The sequence below is a fragment of the Adiantum capillus-veneris genome, chromosome 17, assembly GCF_014529385.1.
Source record: "Adiantum capillus-veneris isolate H3 chromosome 17, ASM1452938v2, whole genome shotgun sequence".
Classification (NCBI taxonomy): Eukaryota; Viridiplantae; Streptophyta; class Polypodiopsida; order Polypodiales; family Pteridaceae; genus Adiantum; species Adiantum capillus-veneris.
Window position 1 is genome coordinate 116,135,460 of NC_140947.1, and position 17,380 is coordinate 116,152,839.

Below are 17,380 nucleotides of genomic sequence, written 5' to 3' on the forward strand. Positions count from 1 at the left end.
AGCTTATCATCAAGTCCAAGTTCTTGTACATTGTGAGCGCCTCCTCTTGCTCTCTTCTAGCTCTATACGCGCTCATAACATTCAATGTGAACTAAGTGTGTGATTTTCTGAACTGCACGCTCTATGAATGTACTCTCGTGGGGATGTTCATGGGCATTGTTTGCTTGAAATGTGAAAGAAAAGGATATGAATTTGAAAGTAACAATTCCACAAAGTGACGATGTGACATGACCAATTGAAAGATAAATGTCTGTGTGAACCAAAGAAACTGAAGAATTGAACCTTAAAGAACTTATAAGCACCTGCCATGGCGCCTAAAACCCTAAAGCCCCAAAGCTTGGAATCGGAGAATGATTTCCGTAAAACACACTCACGTGCTGACATGGCCCACTCTACGGATACTGACGTGGCAGTTGCTATACGGATTTTCCGCGTTTTGCGCTATTGATGCCATGTGGCAGGCTGTACGAATCTCTGCAAATTATGCTCACTGTTTTTGGAGTTTCTAGCTCTAGATTTTGAGAGTAGCTGCTTTTGGGTTACTGTACTTTTAGAACTGAAGCTTTTCGGGGATCTGCTTTTGGACATCCCTTGTAAGTTTAAAAGAACCCTTGGGCCTTATTCTCTGCACGACATCTAGACGCAGAGCCTGAGAGAAAAGGACCATCGATAATAAAGAAATACCGAAAGGGACGCCAGTCTTTGAGGCTAGTACGTCTGGGCACGAAACTATGTCGTGCCATGTTGACTCTCTCTCTCTAGTCAAGTTCAATAATTTTGGAATTTTTGTTCATGTGTTGCTATTGATTTCTGTCTTGGAGTGTCCAAGCTTGTAACAATGGTAACGTGTGATTTTCTAAAAGTACACCAGTCCTCCAAGAGCACACACAACAATCGGATTTGATTAGAATCTTCGTGTCTCTGTCCCAGACTTACTAGCCACTCCCATACTTAGTCCATCGCGCATCACACGCGCTCCTGTCTTCGTCGCTCTGTCTTAAGGGGCGGACATAAGCCATAAAGAACCCAAGAGTGAGAGGGTACCCTAAAATGCCAGCCATGGGAAAATTTCCGGTAGGAAGGTTGCCAGAACGGAGTACAATCGTCAACATGTGCTTGACACCTGTGTGAAAAGATTGATCAAGGACTTCCAAGGACCCGAAATTTGCCAAACACCTGGCCCAATGGATGAGATTCACTCAAGATGCGGGATTTCCGCAGTTATCTGGGCCGGAAGTCGACTTTCAGGTGGCAAGCAGATCCAAGAAGCATGCTCGTTTCAAGGATGACCCAGATTTTTCTTCGTCTTCAGAGAGCCTTGACAGTTTGTCGTCCTCTAGTTCCAATGAGGATGAGAAAAGGCGGAAGAAGCCGAGAAAAAGCAAGAAAAGCAAATTTCTAAAAAAGTCTAGAAGGCATGGGAAACCATCCAAGAGTTCAAAGGAGGACAGGTCATCCTCTTGTGTCAATGAAGAGATGAGGAAGAAGACCAAGGAGTTAAAGGAAGGGGGTCACACCGTCGAATTTGAGACGTTTTCAGGCTACCAGGACACCCATCGAGCCATTGAATTTATATAGCAATTTGACGTCACCTTCTCAAGAAATTGATTCTCGAAACACTCCAAGGTGCGAAGGGGGGCATCTTACTTGAAAGGAGATGCACATACATGGTGGTCTATTTTGTTGTTACGCACAGAAACACCTAGGATGTGGGTAAAATTCAAAAAAAAATTCACGTCAACTTTGATATCAAACGAATATGGAGAACATTTCATCACGGCTTAGCATCATCTAAGGATGACTAAAGACACGATAGATGACTACTGCCAGAGGTTTTGGGATACTTACTTGCGAGTGTTCTTGTTTCAGAAGATTACTTTGAGGAACCAAATTGAGCGGTTTTGTTGTGGTTTGCCAAAAGAGACTCGACGGTATTGTCTCAAACAAATGTTTGACTCTATTCAGAGACTTATGGGACATGCTAAGAAAGGATTTGGAATGCATGCCAGCTCATTGACTAATCCTATAGACGGGACAATATCCACCTTAAGAGGGTAAGAGTCTTTCAAATGGTAGCGCATCGGAAGGTTCTGACAAAGTAAGGGAACCGGATGCAAGTTCATCAAAGAATTTCGGAGAAGAAAGGCGATCAAATGATGGTCCGTCTTAGGGTTCCAACGATTGAGACTGACATGCCAAAGAGTAGGAAAGAACAGCGATGCTACCCAGAGGTCTCACGCCACAAGGAAAGAAAGTAAAGGGAATCAATTGGTAGATCAAACAAGGAGGCCAACAGGGCTACCAACAAGTCACAGGGCACAAGAAAAGAGAAAGGTTAGCTAGGTCCACTGGATAATTTGGTCAAGGGTACTTTTTGGCCCTCGATGCAAAGTTGATGGAGCAGGAGAACATCACAAATTCTCTTTAAAAAGTGTTGTATCTTGAAGCATTTGGGATATAAGTAGTGTCCGCCAAAAGATGCCGATGAATCACTAGGTTGAATCTGGTGCGGTGCAGATTGCACAAGAGGAAAGACACTCCACTTCTTTGTCACAAATTGCCTAGATTGAATAAAAGTCACTAATTTCTCATTGAAATTTTAGGGTAGTAACAGGCTAATAGTATGTTGCAAAATGACTTTATGAACAAATGTGCACTAAATTGGAGATTTTCTTAATTGAGTTGAAAATATGTGCTCTTTTATGTGTGTATTGCTAGAGACATGTAGAGAAAGATGAATTGTCTACAAAATTTTGTTTGATGAAATTCGATTTGAACTTAGTGCATCAAGTCACCTGTCAAGAATTCCGGAAGGAAGAGACGGTTGTACACTGATCTAGTGCATCAAGATGTCTATCTGGATTAGACGACTGGATACTGTTGTGAGTACATCAAGAAAGGCGAGTCACTTTGTTTCATTGGCTAGTTGCACACAGAGCTACAAGAGTGGGGAGCTGGCTGGTACATACCGGCCTTTCGGCAGCCTGTGCAGCTTGCGACCATCCTTTGGAGGGTCAACGTCACTGTCTGTGGGATTGCCCCATGGCACAGCAGGTTTGGCTTCGGATTCTTCGGCTAATGCCGGCTCTTTCCATTGTGCGATAGTACACTTGGGGTGTTGCTGCCTAGTCCACCTTGATGGGCCCTGCGCTCCAGTTTGAGCTATCTTCCACCAGAAAGATGATAGTGATCTAGGGGAGTCAACCTACACTTCAGCGTGCTACAGAGATTACCCCTCAAGAGTGGTGCAGCGAGAGAGATGTGTGTTGGGAGCTCATTTGTGGCCTGACACTCTCGTTCATTTGGCGGGCCTGTTGCTTACACATCTTTGAGGCTCGCCCTGTCCCACCGACAAAGACTGTTCATGACTCGTCTGAAGTCTCTCCATACTCTCAGGGATCAGTTCGAGAGAGTGCGACTCTGGTGCCCAAGGCCCTTCTTCACGATAGTCCAGGATGTGCCTAGATGGCACTATCGGCCACCTGTGTGGCTCTTTCTTCCTCCCATTTTGTGATTTAGCCTCATTGTACATATTTTCTCGCTTGAAGTGTCCAAGCTTATAACAAACAACGAGACTTGGTAGATCAAGACATCCGTGAAAAGATCAACGCGGTCTGGATGTGATTGCTATATGCTTACAATGATCAAGATTTGTACCAGAGACCCTCGTGATCTGGTCAGTGACTGATGTCTTTGTAGAAGTGCTCAAATGTGGAAGTCTAGTACATGGGTACATAGAATCGATGTCTATTGAAGAAAGTTTCTATCCTTTGGTTGTTTTGCAAGTGAACTCGAGGGCGATTACAATTCTTTCAAGAGGGGGAAATGTCACAAGTTGGTGACGTGACATGCTCAACTCTACGAGACTACAAGAACAATTGAACGTAGAAAGGGTGGCTGAGGGGCCTAAACAAAGTGATTAGGGTTTTTAATAAAAACATAACCCTACCGACTTATGGTCCTGGGCAAGGGGCCTAAAATGCTAAAAGTCAAAAGCATAAGGGCTGCAGGTGCTTTTTGCAATTTGCGTTGACGTGCTGACTTGGCACTTATGTACGGAATGAATCCCACATTTGCGATGGCTATAGAACTGGAAATTTTCCGCATGCTTTTGGGGCAACAAATGCTTTTGGATGCAAGAGCTTTTGGATCAAGCGCTTTTGAGGCTCTGCTTTTGAGCATCCCTTGTACGATTATACCCAGAGGGACACTCTCCAGAGAGAATCTTGAAGCAAAGTCTCGAGAGAGTTGGACCCTAAGGGAGTTGTACCTTTGCAAAGAAATAATAAAGAAATACAAGAAGGGGCACAAGTCTTTGGGGCCAGTGCATCTGGGGACGGAACTTTGTCGTTCCATGTCGAGCACTGTCAACTCTCTCTCTCTCTCTCTCTCTCTCTCTCTCTCTCTCTCTCTCTCGCAGAGGGTGAGGGTGTACGGGCAAAGGGACAGGCAGGTTTCAGGAGGGGTTTCTCCACTCTTGACCATATTCTGACACTCAGAGCTATCATTGAGGAGGGCAGGTCACATGGGAGACGGATTTATTGTAGCTTTGTGGATTTCCGCAAAGCATTTGACATGGTACCAAGAGCTCGACTGATGCGCAGACTGCAGGAGATGGGGGTGCCCACAGTGTTGATTTGGGGGATTATGGCTTTATACAGATCAGTGATGGGACATGTACGCACCCCAGAGGGGATATCTGACTTAGTTCACTCCACTATCGGGGTGAAACAGGATTGCCCATTGTCTCCTACTCTATTTGGTATGTATGTTGATGAGGTGTCTGATTACATTGACAGAGAGGGTGATAGAGGTGCCCAACTGGCAGGGACGTGGATCCCATTGTTGTTATATGCTGATGATATTGTCTTGATCTCTGACTCACCAGAGGGTATGCAGCGACAGTTGGATGCATTACACAGTTTTGCAGAGGATAGTGGATTGTCTGTAAACCTTGGTAAAACCAAGGTCATGGTGTTTAACACCACACCGCAGTGGATCAGGAGATCGGCACCGACCTTCACGTATGGTCAAGAGATTGTGGAGTATACAGACGCATACACTTACCTTGGGATAGTCTTCACTGGGCCGAGGTTTTCTTTGGAGAGAGCAGCAAAGACTAGACTGACCAGAGCTTATGCGGCCTTGGGAGGCTTGGAGAGGATGTGTTCGCAGGTTCAGTTCCAGGAACCTCGGACAAAGTTATGGCTCTTTGATACTTTAGTAGCCTCAGCTATGATGTATGGGGTACAGGTATGGGGACCTTCTGTAGGCCAGGATGGTTGGAGACGTATGGAGAGGCCCTTGGTATCTATGATCTCCCGATTGATTAGAGCCAAGGCCTCCGTACCTCACGCGATCATTCGAGCAGAGCTAGCTGCCCCCCCATGGAGATTGAGGCGCTTACCAGATCAGTGTCCTTTGTGCACAGCCTATGGGATACTACTAGAGACAGATATGCTAGATTGGCCCTTGAGTCTTCCAGACAGTTAGCTCTACAGGGGGACACTTCATGCTGGTATGCACAGATGACTTCATGGTTTCAGACGCATGGCTTCACCATGGACAGGTTGCCCCCTTTCCAGTATTCTCTTCAGGCACCCTCGCTGTCTCTTACACGGGTGGAGATCACTAGACTCATTCGTCAGGACCTGATCCAGCTCGACACCAGGAGGACATGGATAGAGCCGCCTCAGGAGTTGAGCACGAAGATGGCTTTCTATAGAGAGCATCTTCTCCACCTCACAGGAGATGGGTTTGTGATTCGACCCAGCTACATGGACACACATATGTCTCATGGTTTGCGTTGTGCCATTGGTCATATACGCACATCCTCACATCAGCTCGAGATTGAGACTGGTAGATTCAGAGGGATACTAGCAGACAACAAGATATGCCGATTATGCCAGACAACTGGTAGATCTCTAAGGTCTCTTGGGATAGTTTCCTATGACGTTAAAATTCTCTTCTTCTTGGGTGTGTGTGTGTGTGTGTGTGTGTGCGCGCACGCGCTAATAAAAAGACGAAAATGGTTTAACCTTTCTATCACCCAAGTGTGGTAGATTGGTTATGCCATTTCCCTCTTGAATAACTAGTCTTGAGTTCAACTCCTTATCGGCTAGATCTCTAAGGTCTCTTGGGATAGTTTCCTACGACATTAAAACTCTCTCTCTCTCTCTCTCTCTCTCTCTCTCTCTCTCTCTCTCTCTCTCTCTCGCGTCAAGTTAAGTTATTTGCATAACTTTTTTTGTGTGTTGTTATATGAAGCCTTTAACATAGAGCAGCTCCTATGAGTTTCTTCAAAAGAGGAGGAGATTGATGCCATGATAAAGCAGCCCATGAGAGAATTGATGTGATGGTACTTAAGAGTGACAACCTACTCTAGAGATCAAGCTTTGGGAGATGCTACCAATTGGCTCTTCTGATTCATTTATTTCTTTATTTTTAGCATTTTTACATTAGTCTTTTGTATTCGACAATTTAATCATACAATGACGATGTTACTTTTTTGTCTCATTGTTTTTTAAAGCCTTTCACAAGAATAAACAAACAATTCTTTCAATTCACTTCTGTTTGTCTCAGCTACTTTTGCTACCATATTCCCATCTTCCCTTACAAACTATAACATAGATTTGGGTTTGTTTTCTTTTCTCCTGGATAAGAGATACATTGCATTGTATCAATCATTTTGGTATCATAGGCCACATTGGCATTTTAAGGACATTAATATACTCTCTTTCTATGTCTTCTACCAATTAAACATTAAGCCCTAAGTCTTCAAAAACTGCTCTGAATATAGAACTTAAATCCCATCATTCAATCTAAAAGAAACTTTAAATCTAGGGTTTTGTTGACATAATATATAAGAAGTATAACATCATCTTCTATAGTCCTTGCCTTCAGCGCAACTAAAAACAGAAAGGTTTAGCCTTGAAATTAGTTGGGTTCCTTGTCTTATGCAAAGATCTTTGTCACAGAACTGATGACGTGGCACATGAACCCCAGTTGGAACCAGTCAAAAAGGGAGATCGCAAACTATGATGGCATGGCTGCCTGACGTAGCTGATGGGGCATTTTTGTGATTTGCAGCGTGTTTTGCAGGCTGCCATGTGGCAGCCTAGCTAATGCACTTTTGGACCAGGTTTAGGAGGTGCTTTTGGAAATTCATTTTCAGCCTTGTGCTTTTCATGGAGAGCCCTGTTTCTGGGGGCTTTTGGTGCCTATAAAAGTTATAGGGGGCCACTTTGGTCAGATCAGTGAATGGTTACACGGATGTAGAGTGACTCCCTGGCAGTTGTGCTCTATATTCATCAATATAAAAGAAAGTACCAAAAGGGCCACCAAACTTCGGGGCCAGTGCATTTGGAAGCAGAACTTCACCGCTTCGTGTCTTGACTACTTTGTGTTTTATTAAAGTTCTAAGTTTTGAGAGTTTCTCTTCCGTTCGTGTGTGTGTTGATGAGGATTTACCGTCTTGTCAATGATAAGTCGATTCCTTCTTCACAAGAAGATCCGTTCCAATTTTTGCCCACAACGGATCCAAATTTTGCCCACACGCTATGGACTCTAATAGAGATCCGGGTAGGAACAGGAGCAGACTCCGGCAGAGTTTTGAAAGAGGAAGATTCCAACATCAACCATTCTACTGTGGGACAAGTCTGATGATCTTCTTGACGACTCACTTCAGAAGGATCAACAGGCTACAGATCTGCACAGCCAATTGCAAGTGAGCACTTGTAAGAAGAGGTGTATGAAATCTGCACAGGATCCTTCCTGCCTATGCTCAATATGTGAAGAACCAACCCATTCATGAATTAAGTAAAATAGGGCAAAAGACTACCCGACAACCCATAAAAACCAAAGCAAGGCTGAGAGTAGAAAAGAAGTGCTCTCTTCTGACAGAGGACATTCAACATACTATGGAACGAGATGATGAAGTACCGCAAGCACTCAACAATGGGATGGAAGTCTAGAGTCTTTTCCAGGTTACTAGGGTAGGGAGTCCACTTTTGAAGAACCGAGACTATCATACTTACCACCTCTTGACATCTTGCATATAAAAGCCATGTAATGACCTTTTGAAGTAAGTAGTAAATACATTTTTTGTGTATCCTCTTCTATCATCATTGTCTTGCTTTGTCATTAGAGTCTTGTCTACATTAAGGTAGCGTTAATGTTGACGTGATCAGTTTCTACAGTATGTTGCAATCAAAAAGAATTGGGCTATTTTGTTTTCGTTTGGGTGTCGTGTGTAAAAATTGTATGCATGTTATCGAGTTTAAGGGTGTCACTCAAGGCAATGGGTATCCTTATCGTCAGAGAGAAAAAAAGGCCCAATGTCTCCTTAGTTCTTAGTGTGAGACCCTATCAATGCCATACTAGGCATAGAAAGCGGAATCATAATTTTAATTTTAAATATATGGACATAGTGCTTGGGGATGTAACAAAGCAACGGCAAAGTGCCACAATCTCAAAAGCACTGGGTGACAGACTATGTCAAAGTTAGTGAAAGTGTCATGTGTTCAAAAGGTTGGACAGAGTGGTAAACTTCTAAAAGGGTGAACGAGGCTACTCTTTTACCTTTGTCTCCCTAATGGTCAGCTTAAGGCAGCAGAAGGACATATCAACGCATCTATTTCTTACACTCAACATGAGATTTCAACCATCACTTGACTAAGTTAACTCAAACGTTTAATACAAAGGTTTCATGTTTGAACAAGGAGATGTCAGACAAGGAAAGAAACTACCTTAAATAGCCACCGAGGGCTTTCTGGGCAACACTCAAAGCCCAAGAGAAGTATGGCAGCTGGTACTAAAGATAACCAAAAGCACAGGCGCCACCTGAACAACAAAAAATGAGAAACATAGTTACATTCTATCCTTAACTATCAAGGCTTGGCACAATAAGTTAAAATTAAAACTCAAAGCCAAGCTCTATCATTAGCACAACAGTCCAAATCCAGAATTCTCTCATCACCAGCCATTAATAGTTGCCACTGGAAGCCCAACAACATAGGATCCCAACAAACCAAGGCATCCAGAAATTTGGCACATTGCTCCAAAATTTCCCCTTAGTTGTGCCGGAGAAATCTATACGATTGATTAACTTAAAAAGACATAAGCATTCGCAAATAGAACTTGCACAAATCAATCCAACCAAAGCCATTACTCATGATTTAGCATACCTCTGAAACATACACAGTGGTAGTAGAATCACCAATGCCAAGGCCAACTCCCACTAGAAGACGTCCAAGGAGCATAAGATTTGTGCTCCTTCCAACTGCACTGGAAGTTCAAAAAGAAGTCAAAAAACAGCACCTGATTTCACGATAAAAAATGCCTGAAAAACATAATGAAAGGCAGGTCTAATTAATAAATTAATGTCGCAAGAGTGCAAAACACATCCAAAGAACTCTTCTAGGTGGTGGAGGAATACGTGGGCACTGTGCTATCTATGAGCACTCTCAACCCAAAAGTGCCAAAAAAATTCAGCACTCAGAAACCTTGTTAAGCCTCAGAAACGAAGTTTGTCTATAATTTTAGCAGGATGAGTCACTTTCTCAGCAGACTGAACAATTACACTGCAACATGTCTAATACTCAGAAAGCAAATCACCTGAAACAGCCTCCTACAATGAGAGGGATAGTGCTTAGTTGGGCGGCACGACGCCTGCCCAGGTTATCTGCAATTGTACCGCTTCCCATACTACCAAGCAAGCCTCCCACTAGAGATATGCTTACAACCCAACCTGAAAATTCTCAGCTCCATAAGCACAAGCAGCAGCTGGTAGCATTCACAAAGTCAGCACCTTGAGCGAAAGCATCTTCGACAAGATCAAGGTCTCTGGCAACAAACGGTAATGCAGCATTCAACACCCTACACAAAAAGAATTAAAATATTTAGTAATCGCTGGCTGGCTAACGGACTAAAAAAACGCCAGCTAGAAGGCTTAGCTTGCATGCTACTATTTTCAAAGTACCAACAAGCTGGAAAATGTGTTGCCATAGTGGGCTAGAGCAGCACAAGGTCACTTTGAATGCTACTAGTAAGGTTTTTTTTCTTTGCATACTCTTGACGCAACATTAAAGACAACACTGGTCTCAATATAGCTATCCTGATATCAAAGTAAGAACTCTATACGTATCCAGGACTTTTTCATGCATGAACGGGCATTCTTATTTGTTGATCAGTCTGTGAAGAAAATTATGTGCGACGCTTGTGCTTCATAGCTCCAAGGTTGTGGGTTCCAGTCCCCTTGAGCTCTTTCATGAGAGCATGGACACCAAAGTTCACTTGTGTGTTTGAGTTGCCAGGGATCTCCTCTTGAATTATTCCTCCTTGGGGGGCTCACCTCTCCCAAAATTTCATTCCCTGAATACATAAGAGAACATCAGCACACACAATTACACAGCTTCCACCAAAAAGGGCATCTTTATGTCAAAGAAAATTAAAGTGCATATACTCAAGCAAATACATCCCCATTCACTCTTGCATCCTTTCATACCAGTATCATTCATCCTTTGGCTATCTTCCTTGGAAAATTCTATGGTTGGAATGACCCCGTGTAGATGGAATGCAGCACAAAAACATCTATGTAATTGCAATTCTTCTCTATTCGTCTAGACTCTAGTGCACAGCCTTCCTTGAAACTTCCTTTTATTATATCCTAGTACTGGACATTGCAAAGTCCCCCCCCCGTCCATTCCACGAACATGCAAGCCCTAGTTTAGCATAATTCTGAGAAGACATGGGTCGCCACATCAAAAGAAGAGATTGCAATAAAGTAGGGATTTTAGCATATATCTCATCTCAGCGCAGACAGAGGCTCTGATCGGCTTTCTCTTTTCATCTTCACCCTCCTTTATAATCCACAAGCAGGAAAAAGTATGTAGCTTCAATAAAGATTTATTGCAGGGTCCCACGACAGCTAGCATTGGCGCTCCTCTACCATTTCAACAAGATTTTGTGTCTCAACGAAGGTCCAACTTGCAAAGCTCCAACAATTTCATATGTTTTAGAAGCCAAGGATTTTGGAAACCCTTGTGAACAACTAGGGAAAGACTGTTCTTGAAATACATTAGCCTTGTTTTCCTTTATGACAAGAGACACAACATGAGATCATTACATTCGAACCATATGCATGTCAAAATCAGTAATAGTTGATGGGAAAACAGGAGTCACCATGGCAGTGTGGTAGCCCCCAGCTGGATACCTGCCTTTTAATCTCCCAAAAGCTTGGATTTGAACCATAGGACAACATTTTCTCCCTTGTGTTCGAAGAAATCCTAGCACTCCCCCTTAATCTATCAATGATAATCCTTCCCAATTAAACACCTTAAGATGTACAAGTCTCATACCTAAAGTAATATTAATGTACACCAAGTCTTTGTACAGATTTCTAAGAAGTATGCTCTCCCTATGCAACCTCATCATATGAGAAATTCTTTGACATTGCATCGATATCTAGTGCTCACAAAAGCAGTTTTCTAAGGCGAGGGAAGAAAGAGTAATGCTGAGTTTGTCGTTTTTGACACTAAAATGTGTTAAAAATTGCCGATGTCTTCTTCAAGATCACAGCAATCAATTCTGTGGAGAATGCACCAAAGTACATCATTTCCATTGCAGATATTGGAAAAATCTTCCCGGAAATTGAACTTTTGTATCACCAAGTGCGGCCTGGACATACGACATAGTTCTTAACTGTTGATCACTTTGCCTTGAAAAAGATACATGAAGGTCTGTTTTCACCTGAGCAATGCACTATCCAAAACTTTTGGCCACATACAAGCTGGCCACCGGCATCACAACACATGCATTCGATTGATCTCGTCCAACAGAAATGGATGCAATAAGACAATCAACAGATATCAAACAAAAAATCTCTTGAATCTTTTTGAACAGAAAATTTGCTATTTATCAAAATCCCGGGCTACTTGCAACATGAAGAGCGCAGAAAGCTAGAGAAGAGCACACAAAAGAAGTACCCACGAATGTAACACATTTTGCAGCATACCCTGTGTGATATCCAACTAGAAAGGAGCCCATTGCTGCAACGCAGACACGAGGCAAGCAGGAGCGCCATGGAAGTGAAGCTTCAACGGATTCTTTAGTGTTTTGGCGCCCTATGGTAGAAGCAAGCAGGTGAGATGAAAAATTATCCATATATAGAGCGAACATAGACACAAAACACACAGGAAGAGCCATGAAGCTTACGTGAAGCTGCTACCTCCTTGTCATCATTTATCAGTAAGGGAACGCGTTGCTCCATCTTTTGTGTGTGTGTGTGTGTGTGTGTGTTTTTTGGGGGGGCGGGGTTGGGGAGGCTCTCAGGGACTGCTACAAGCGCCTTCACTGAATCGCGCGCGCGAGAGAGAGATTAGAGAGATAGAGCATTTAAGTGCTGGCCATGCAGTCGTAATGCATCTTTAATGATCCTCAATTTTTTATTACTTGTGAGAGTTGTAGATAGATCCGCCCACGTGATTATGTAATGCACTTTTGGACCTTTTGTGTTCATGTTCACCGGGCTCGCCTCAGGACTATATACACATGCACATTTAAGAAGCTCGTTCATGGGATCAACATCGCGGAATTGAGGCGTGATCGACGAGACGATCTGGATTGTCCGAATGGCGGGGCCGGGCTCGGGGTAGGAGGTAAACCCGAGCGCTGAATGGCGGGACGACGTGGCGCCGGGCGACGAGGTGCCATGTGGATAAAGGGGCAGGTGGGTGGTCGGGACGGCTTTTCGTGCGCGGACAATGATTGTCAGTTAGGGCGCCGAAAGGGATTGCTTCATGCAAGGTGGGGTGGCGGGGTGGCGGGTCAGTTTCATATTTGAATTGGCGAAGGTCATACAACAGAGCAGGTGTAGGGGTAAACTCGGGCTTCTGAACAGGGAACGCAGGCGGGTGTTTTGTGTTGACAAAGATGCACGCCTCCGCCAGTGGAGGGGCAGCGGTTGGGGGGCCTTGGGGGTGGGATCTGAATGGGTTGCTCTTGCAGCTACAAGGCAATGAGAGCTTCGGGGAGCTTGATGCTGCTTGGAACGAGTCCGAGGGGGGGGCGGTTGGCGCTTCGGATGGAAACTCAAGTGATATGGATGAGGTGGAAGAGTTCTTTGAAGAGCATCAAAGTGGGTGTTTGGATGCATTTGCTTTTGCATCAACTAGGTACTTTTCTTTTGATAGACAAACATACGGGCTTATGATAGCTTCTATCGAAAGTGGCCAAACGATTACCATAAGTGCTCTCAAAGCCCATGACAAGTGAGGTGTGCTAGACTTGAAAAAATGGGCAAGAATGAGGGATTCACTCCACGTAATGGTTGACCAAGGTGGATCTTCGCATCTTGTTATTGGGAATGGAAAGTTGATTGCATGTATAGAAGATTGGGAAAGCATTGTTTCCGCATGCCACTCAAACGACCATGTATGCTTGCGGGCAACGATGGCATCCATTGCATGTACATGGTGCACAAGTATTAGACAGCATGGAATCCCACTTGCTTATGTGAAGGAGTTTTTGGACTTGTGTGTTTGTGCATCGTTGCCCAGGTTGGGGGAATTGGAGAGCCATGACACCACTTCCACAGAAAAGTGCCCGGGTTTACAAGACAGACAAAAGAGTCGCGGCAAGGATGAAGGTGGTGTTGAGGAACATATAGCGCTAATGGATGATATTCAAAATGTGATCAACGCTATTGCCATCAAGCACAAGGCTAGATTGGTAGAGCGGCAATCATCGTCGTCGAGGGGCTTCATTTAACTTGTGTGTCATCGTAATGGGGAGGCACGAAGAAAGGGCCAGGATCATCGAAGACTGCGCACATCAAAGAAGTGTGGATGCCCGTTTACTATTGTCATTCAACGCGTCTATGATATAAAGGAAAGTGTAAGGATAAGGGTTCATGTTGGGCACAAAGGTCATGTGCCGGGATCACGTGGGATCTTTATCACTTGCCGGTGAATCCTACTGTGAGGAAACGATGCATGGAAGATTTGTTTGACTTTGGAACATGTCGCCATGTAGCAAAGATGAGTGTCTCCAAGGAGCTATTTCACTTGAATATGGCATTGCCGATAGAGCAAGTGTCACATAGATTCTTCATGATACCAAAGGAAATTCAAATGATGGCATATCAGCTTCGATCCGAAGGTAGATAAATCCCTGAATGTCTCCTTGCTGGGATAATCATAGGTTTGTATGGGCTTATCTGTCATGGTGCCTGTGTTTATTTTGGGGTAGTGCCTGGGTTTATTTATTATTTTGCCTGGGTTTATCTGTCAGATTCATTTAAGACTTGAGTTTAATTGACTGCTTTTGTTTAGGGAGGCTAGGAAGCGATGACTGGTCTTCAATGTACCAGGAGGCTCTAAAATTAAAAGAGCAAAACAAAGTTCTCTATTGTCAACCCTACAACCCGGATGCCTTCGATGAGATGGAAAGGCCATTCATACTCCATTATTCAGGATGATTGGATGCTCGGCATGTGCATGCGTTTCTCAACAAACAATGCTTGGGCAATAGACTCCACATTCAAAACAAATGTTTTTGGGATGCCACTCTATGCAGCCGTATTGCCAAATCAAAATGGAATTGGTTTACCCTTGTGGTTTATGTTATGCACACATGATGTAGGAAAATCTCAAGAAAGCATTGCTTTGCAAGTGACACTAAGGCTTGTGTTCCACAGAATGAACAACATTCGCCCTCGAGCATTGGTGATTGACAAGTGTATGACTTCATTATTGGCCATCAATAAAGTTGTTCATGCTAATCAATCTTGTTGGGAGGTGGACAAAGATGGGACAACTCAACAAGTTGCATGTACTGTCTTGCTATGTTGGTTCCATACCAAGAAAGCATGGGTGGAGCACTTGCTTCCACAAGTTTGTAATATGGTTTTGTATATGTGTACGTGGGTTTATCTGCATGTTAGAGGTTTATCTGTTAGTGCCTGGGTTTATCTGTCAGTGTCTGGGTTTATCTGTGAGTGCCTTGGTTTTTCTGTGTGTGAGAGCTTATCTATGTGGACCTGGGCTGATATGGGTGAACTATAGATTATCTCGTATATGTTTCTTGATATGCCTGCCCACTTTTTTTGCAGGCTCCTAAGGAGATGCGTGAAACCCTATATGCATCAATGGAAAATCTAATGCAATGTGGTACAGAGGACAACTTCGAGGCTCGGTATGCCCAGTTGTTGATAGAATGTGAAGGCCACCCTAATATTGTAAGGTATATCTGCAATGGTTGGGCCGCAAAGACATGCATCTGGCGACGAATGTGGCCAAAATACGGTCGTTTATTTCCACATGGACATGTGGACACTACCAATTTGGTCGAGCGACTATGGCAATATGTGAAATACACGCTTCTAGATGCAAGGATCAATCAATCAGCCTTGGATTTATTGCATGCCCTGGTGGGTGACTCAAACACCGGGACACGAATGGGTGGCACTGCTATCGAGTTCTTTCGTCAGAAGCAAGAGATTGGTATAATATTTTCTTTTCATATTAATCAAAGCAAAGGCAATGGGTTTTTCTATGACTGCCTAGTAGGATTATTCGTTTGCATGAAGACTTGCATTTGTGCCTGGGTTTATAGTATGGTATAGGTTTATATGGTTGCCTGGGTTTATCTGTGTCTAGATTGCTTCTGAAGCTGATCACTGTATATTTTGTGTAGTTGACTCTAGAAAGCACAACATTTATGGAAATGATCGGCATTAGACCACAAGACTTGCACGAGGTGAAGAAATCTTAAGGAGATATGCAAATGACCCATCCACGATTCAAGTTATCGATGAAGCTGCACTCTTATTTAAGGTCTTGAGCATGTCATCCACAGGGACATGGTATCAAGTTAGTATACAGTCGGCATATTGTGACTACCCAGATTGGTTTAGCAACTGCAAGCATCTGTATGGAATGCGACTCATCTTAAGGGACTTCTTTTCTCATATTAGCCATATTCTACCCATCATTGACACAGCCTGAGAGCTAGTCATGGAGCACGATCCTGAACAGTTTGAGGGTACTACCATCGATGTAGAGCCTTCTCCAACACAAGTTTTGACCCAATGAATTGACGAGATAAAATCACTCTTGCACAACATTGAAGAGGGCATTCCATCATATAGTGACTCAAAGATCTTGTCATTGGTGGGGCAAGTGCGAGCAGCATATGTTGGCCTCTTTGCTCAAAGAGCACCCATGGAGATCGATTTGCCAAAGAAGGGAAGTGTAACACAAGTACAGGCACATGTAACTGCCACTCGACTTGGGCATGGCCAACCTAGGCCAGAAGGAGTAAATATGCAAATCACGGTGCCCACACGGCCTGCTAGACAAACGGGTGCCTTGCGACATAAGCATCAAAGGGGCCGTAAGAGAGTTCGGTTTGCTTCGCAAAGGCGGGTTTACTGTCATCATTGTTGCACAAAGACTTTCTTGGTGGACGAGGGGGTCGATACATGCCACACTTGCAATGCATTGTTGCCTATGACTCCACGGCTAAGAGCTCAAGAAAAGCTAGGAGCATTGATAGGCCGACAAGCCTTGTTGTTTCATGGGTCTGATGCTTATGAATGCCTTGTTACATTCGTGGTATGCGGACCAAACAATGACGATGAGTGTTTGTTTGATCTGAAGTTCAATGATGGGGAAACCATGCATGGAGTATTGGCATCAGCTCATTGAATTGTACTTTTGTAAAACCCTCCAGTAAAAATCTTCCTCTTGCCTTGCTGTTTTTCCCGGGTTTATATGTATCCCATGTTTGGTTATTTGTACTATTTTTGGACCTCTCAATCACCTACCATATCTTTTCACCTGAAACTGAGCAGTAAACATCTGCCTCTTGTCTTGCTGTTTTGCCCGGGTTTATCTGTATCCCATGTTTGGTTATTTGTACTATTCTTGGACCTCTCAATCACCTACCATCTCTTTTCACCTGAATAAGGCAAGTTTTAAACTTATTATTATGGTGGTAAAGGAGTGGACTATTCTTACTTTGTACAACTTGATAGGCTTTTTGTTTTTCTTTCAATCAACCTTATACCTATTTTGGGTTTTTCTCAACCTATCGGCACTACTTCTTGTCTTGTGATGGAGAATTTTGACTCATTACCTTCCCTAAAATAATCTTCAATACCTCTGCTTTATACACTTGATTCCATACCTATTTTAATTGACCATGGGCTACCTCTTTATGTGGCAGTTCATTCTCGATGCCCTCTTAGGATTGTATTTCTTGTGCAACCATTAGGTGTATAGTTTTTCTCAACTTTGATAGAGATTGCAGCCCTGAAACACCCCCTCAAACCCCAAAACAGAGGTGGCAATGTTGAACGGAACCCGATCGAGAATGGCGA

At 43.6% G+C, this 17,380-nt stretch overlaps 1 protein-coding gene and 1 pseudogene across 1 annotated transcript in view; one reads left to right on the plus strand and one right to left on the minus strand.

Annotated features, from left to right (window-relative positions):
- The window catches only part of LOC147437931 (putative plastidic glucose transporter 2), a 29,481-nt gene extending 17,176 nt beyond the window's left edge, over positions 1-12,305 (minus strand). Inside the window, exons 1-7 of the mRNA XM_086486032.1 lie at positions 12,214-12,305; positions 12,014-12,122; positions 9,809-9,876; positions 9,616-9,748; positions 9,186-9,285; positions 8,978-9,090; positions 8,748-8,841 (exon numbers count right to left, since the gene is read on the minus strand). Coding sequence (XP_086342158.1) covers positions 8,748-8,841; positions 8,978-9,090; positions 9,186-9,285; positions 9,616-9,748; positions 9,809-9,876; positions 12,014-12,122; positions 12,214-12,268 — 672 coding nt within the window. The 5' untranslated portion in view covers positions 12,269-12,305. The remainder of the gene's footprint in view (positions 1-8,747; positions 8,842-8,977; positions 9,091-9,185; positions 9,286-9,615; positions 9,749-9,808; positions 9,877-12,013; positions 12,123-12,213) is intronic.
- Positions 12,306-12,797: 492 nt separating this feature from the next.
- On the plus strand, positions 12,798-15,951 carry LOC147437932 (uncharacterized; annotated as a pseudogene).
- The last annotated feature ends 1,429 nt before the right edge of the window (positions 15,952-17,380 follow it).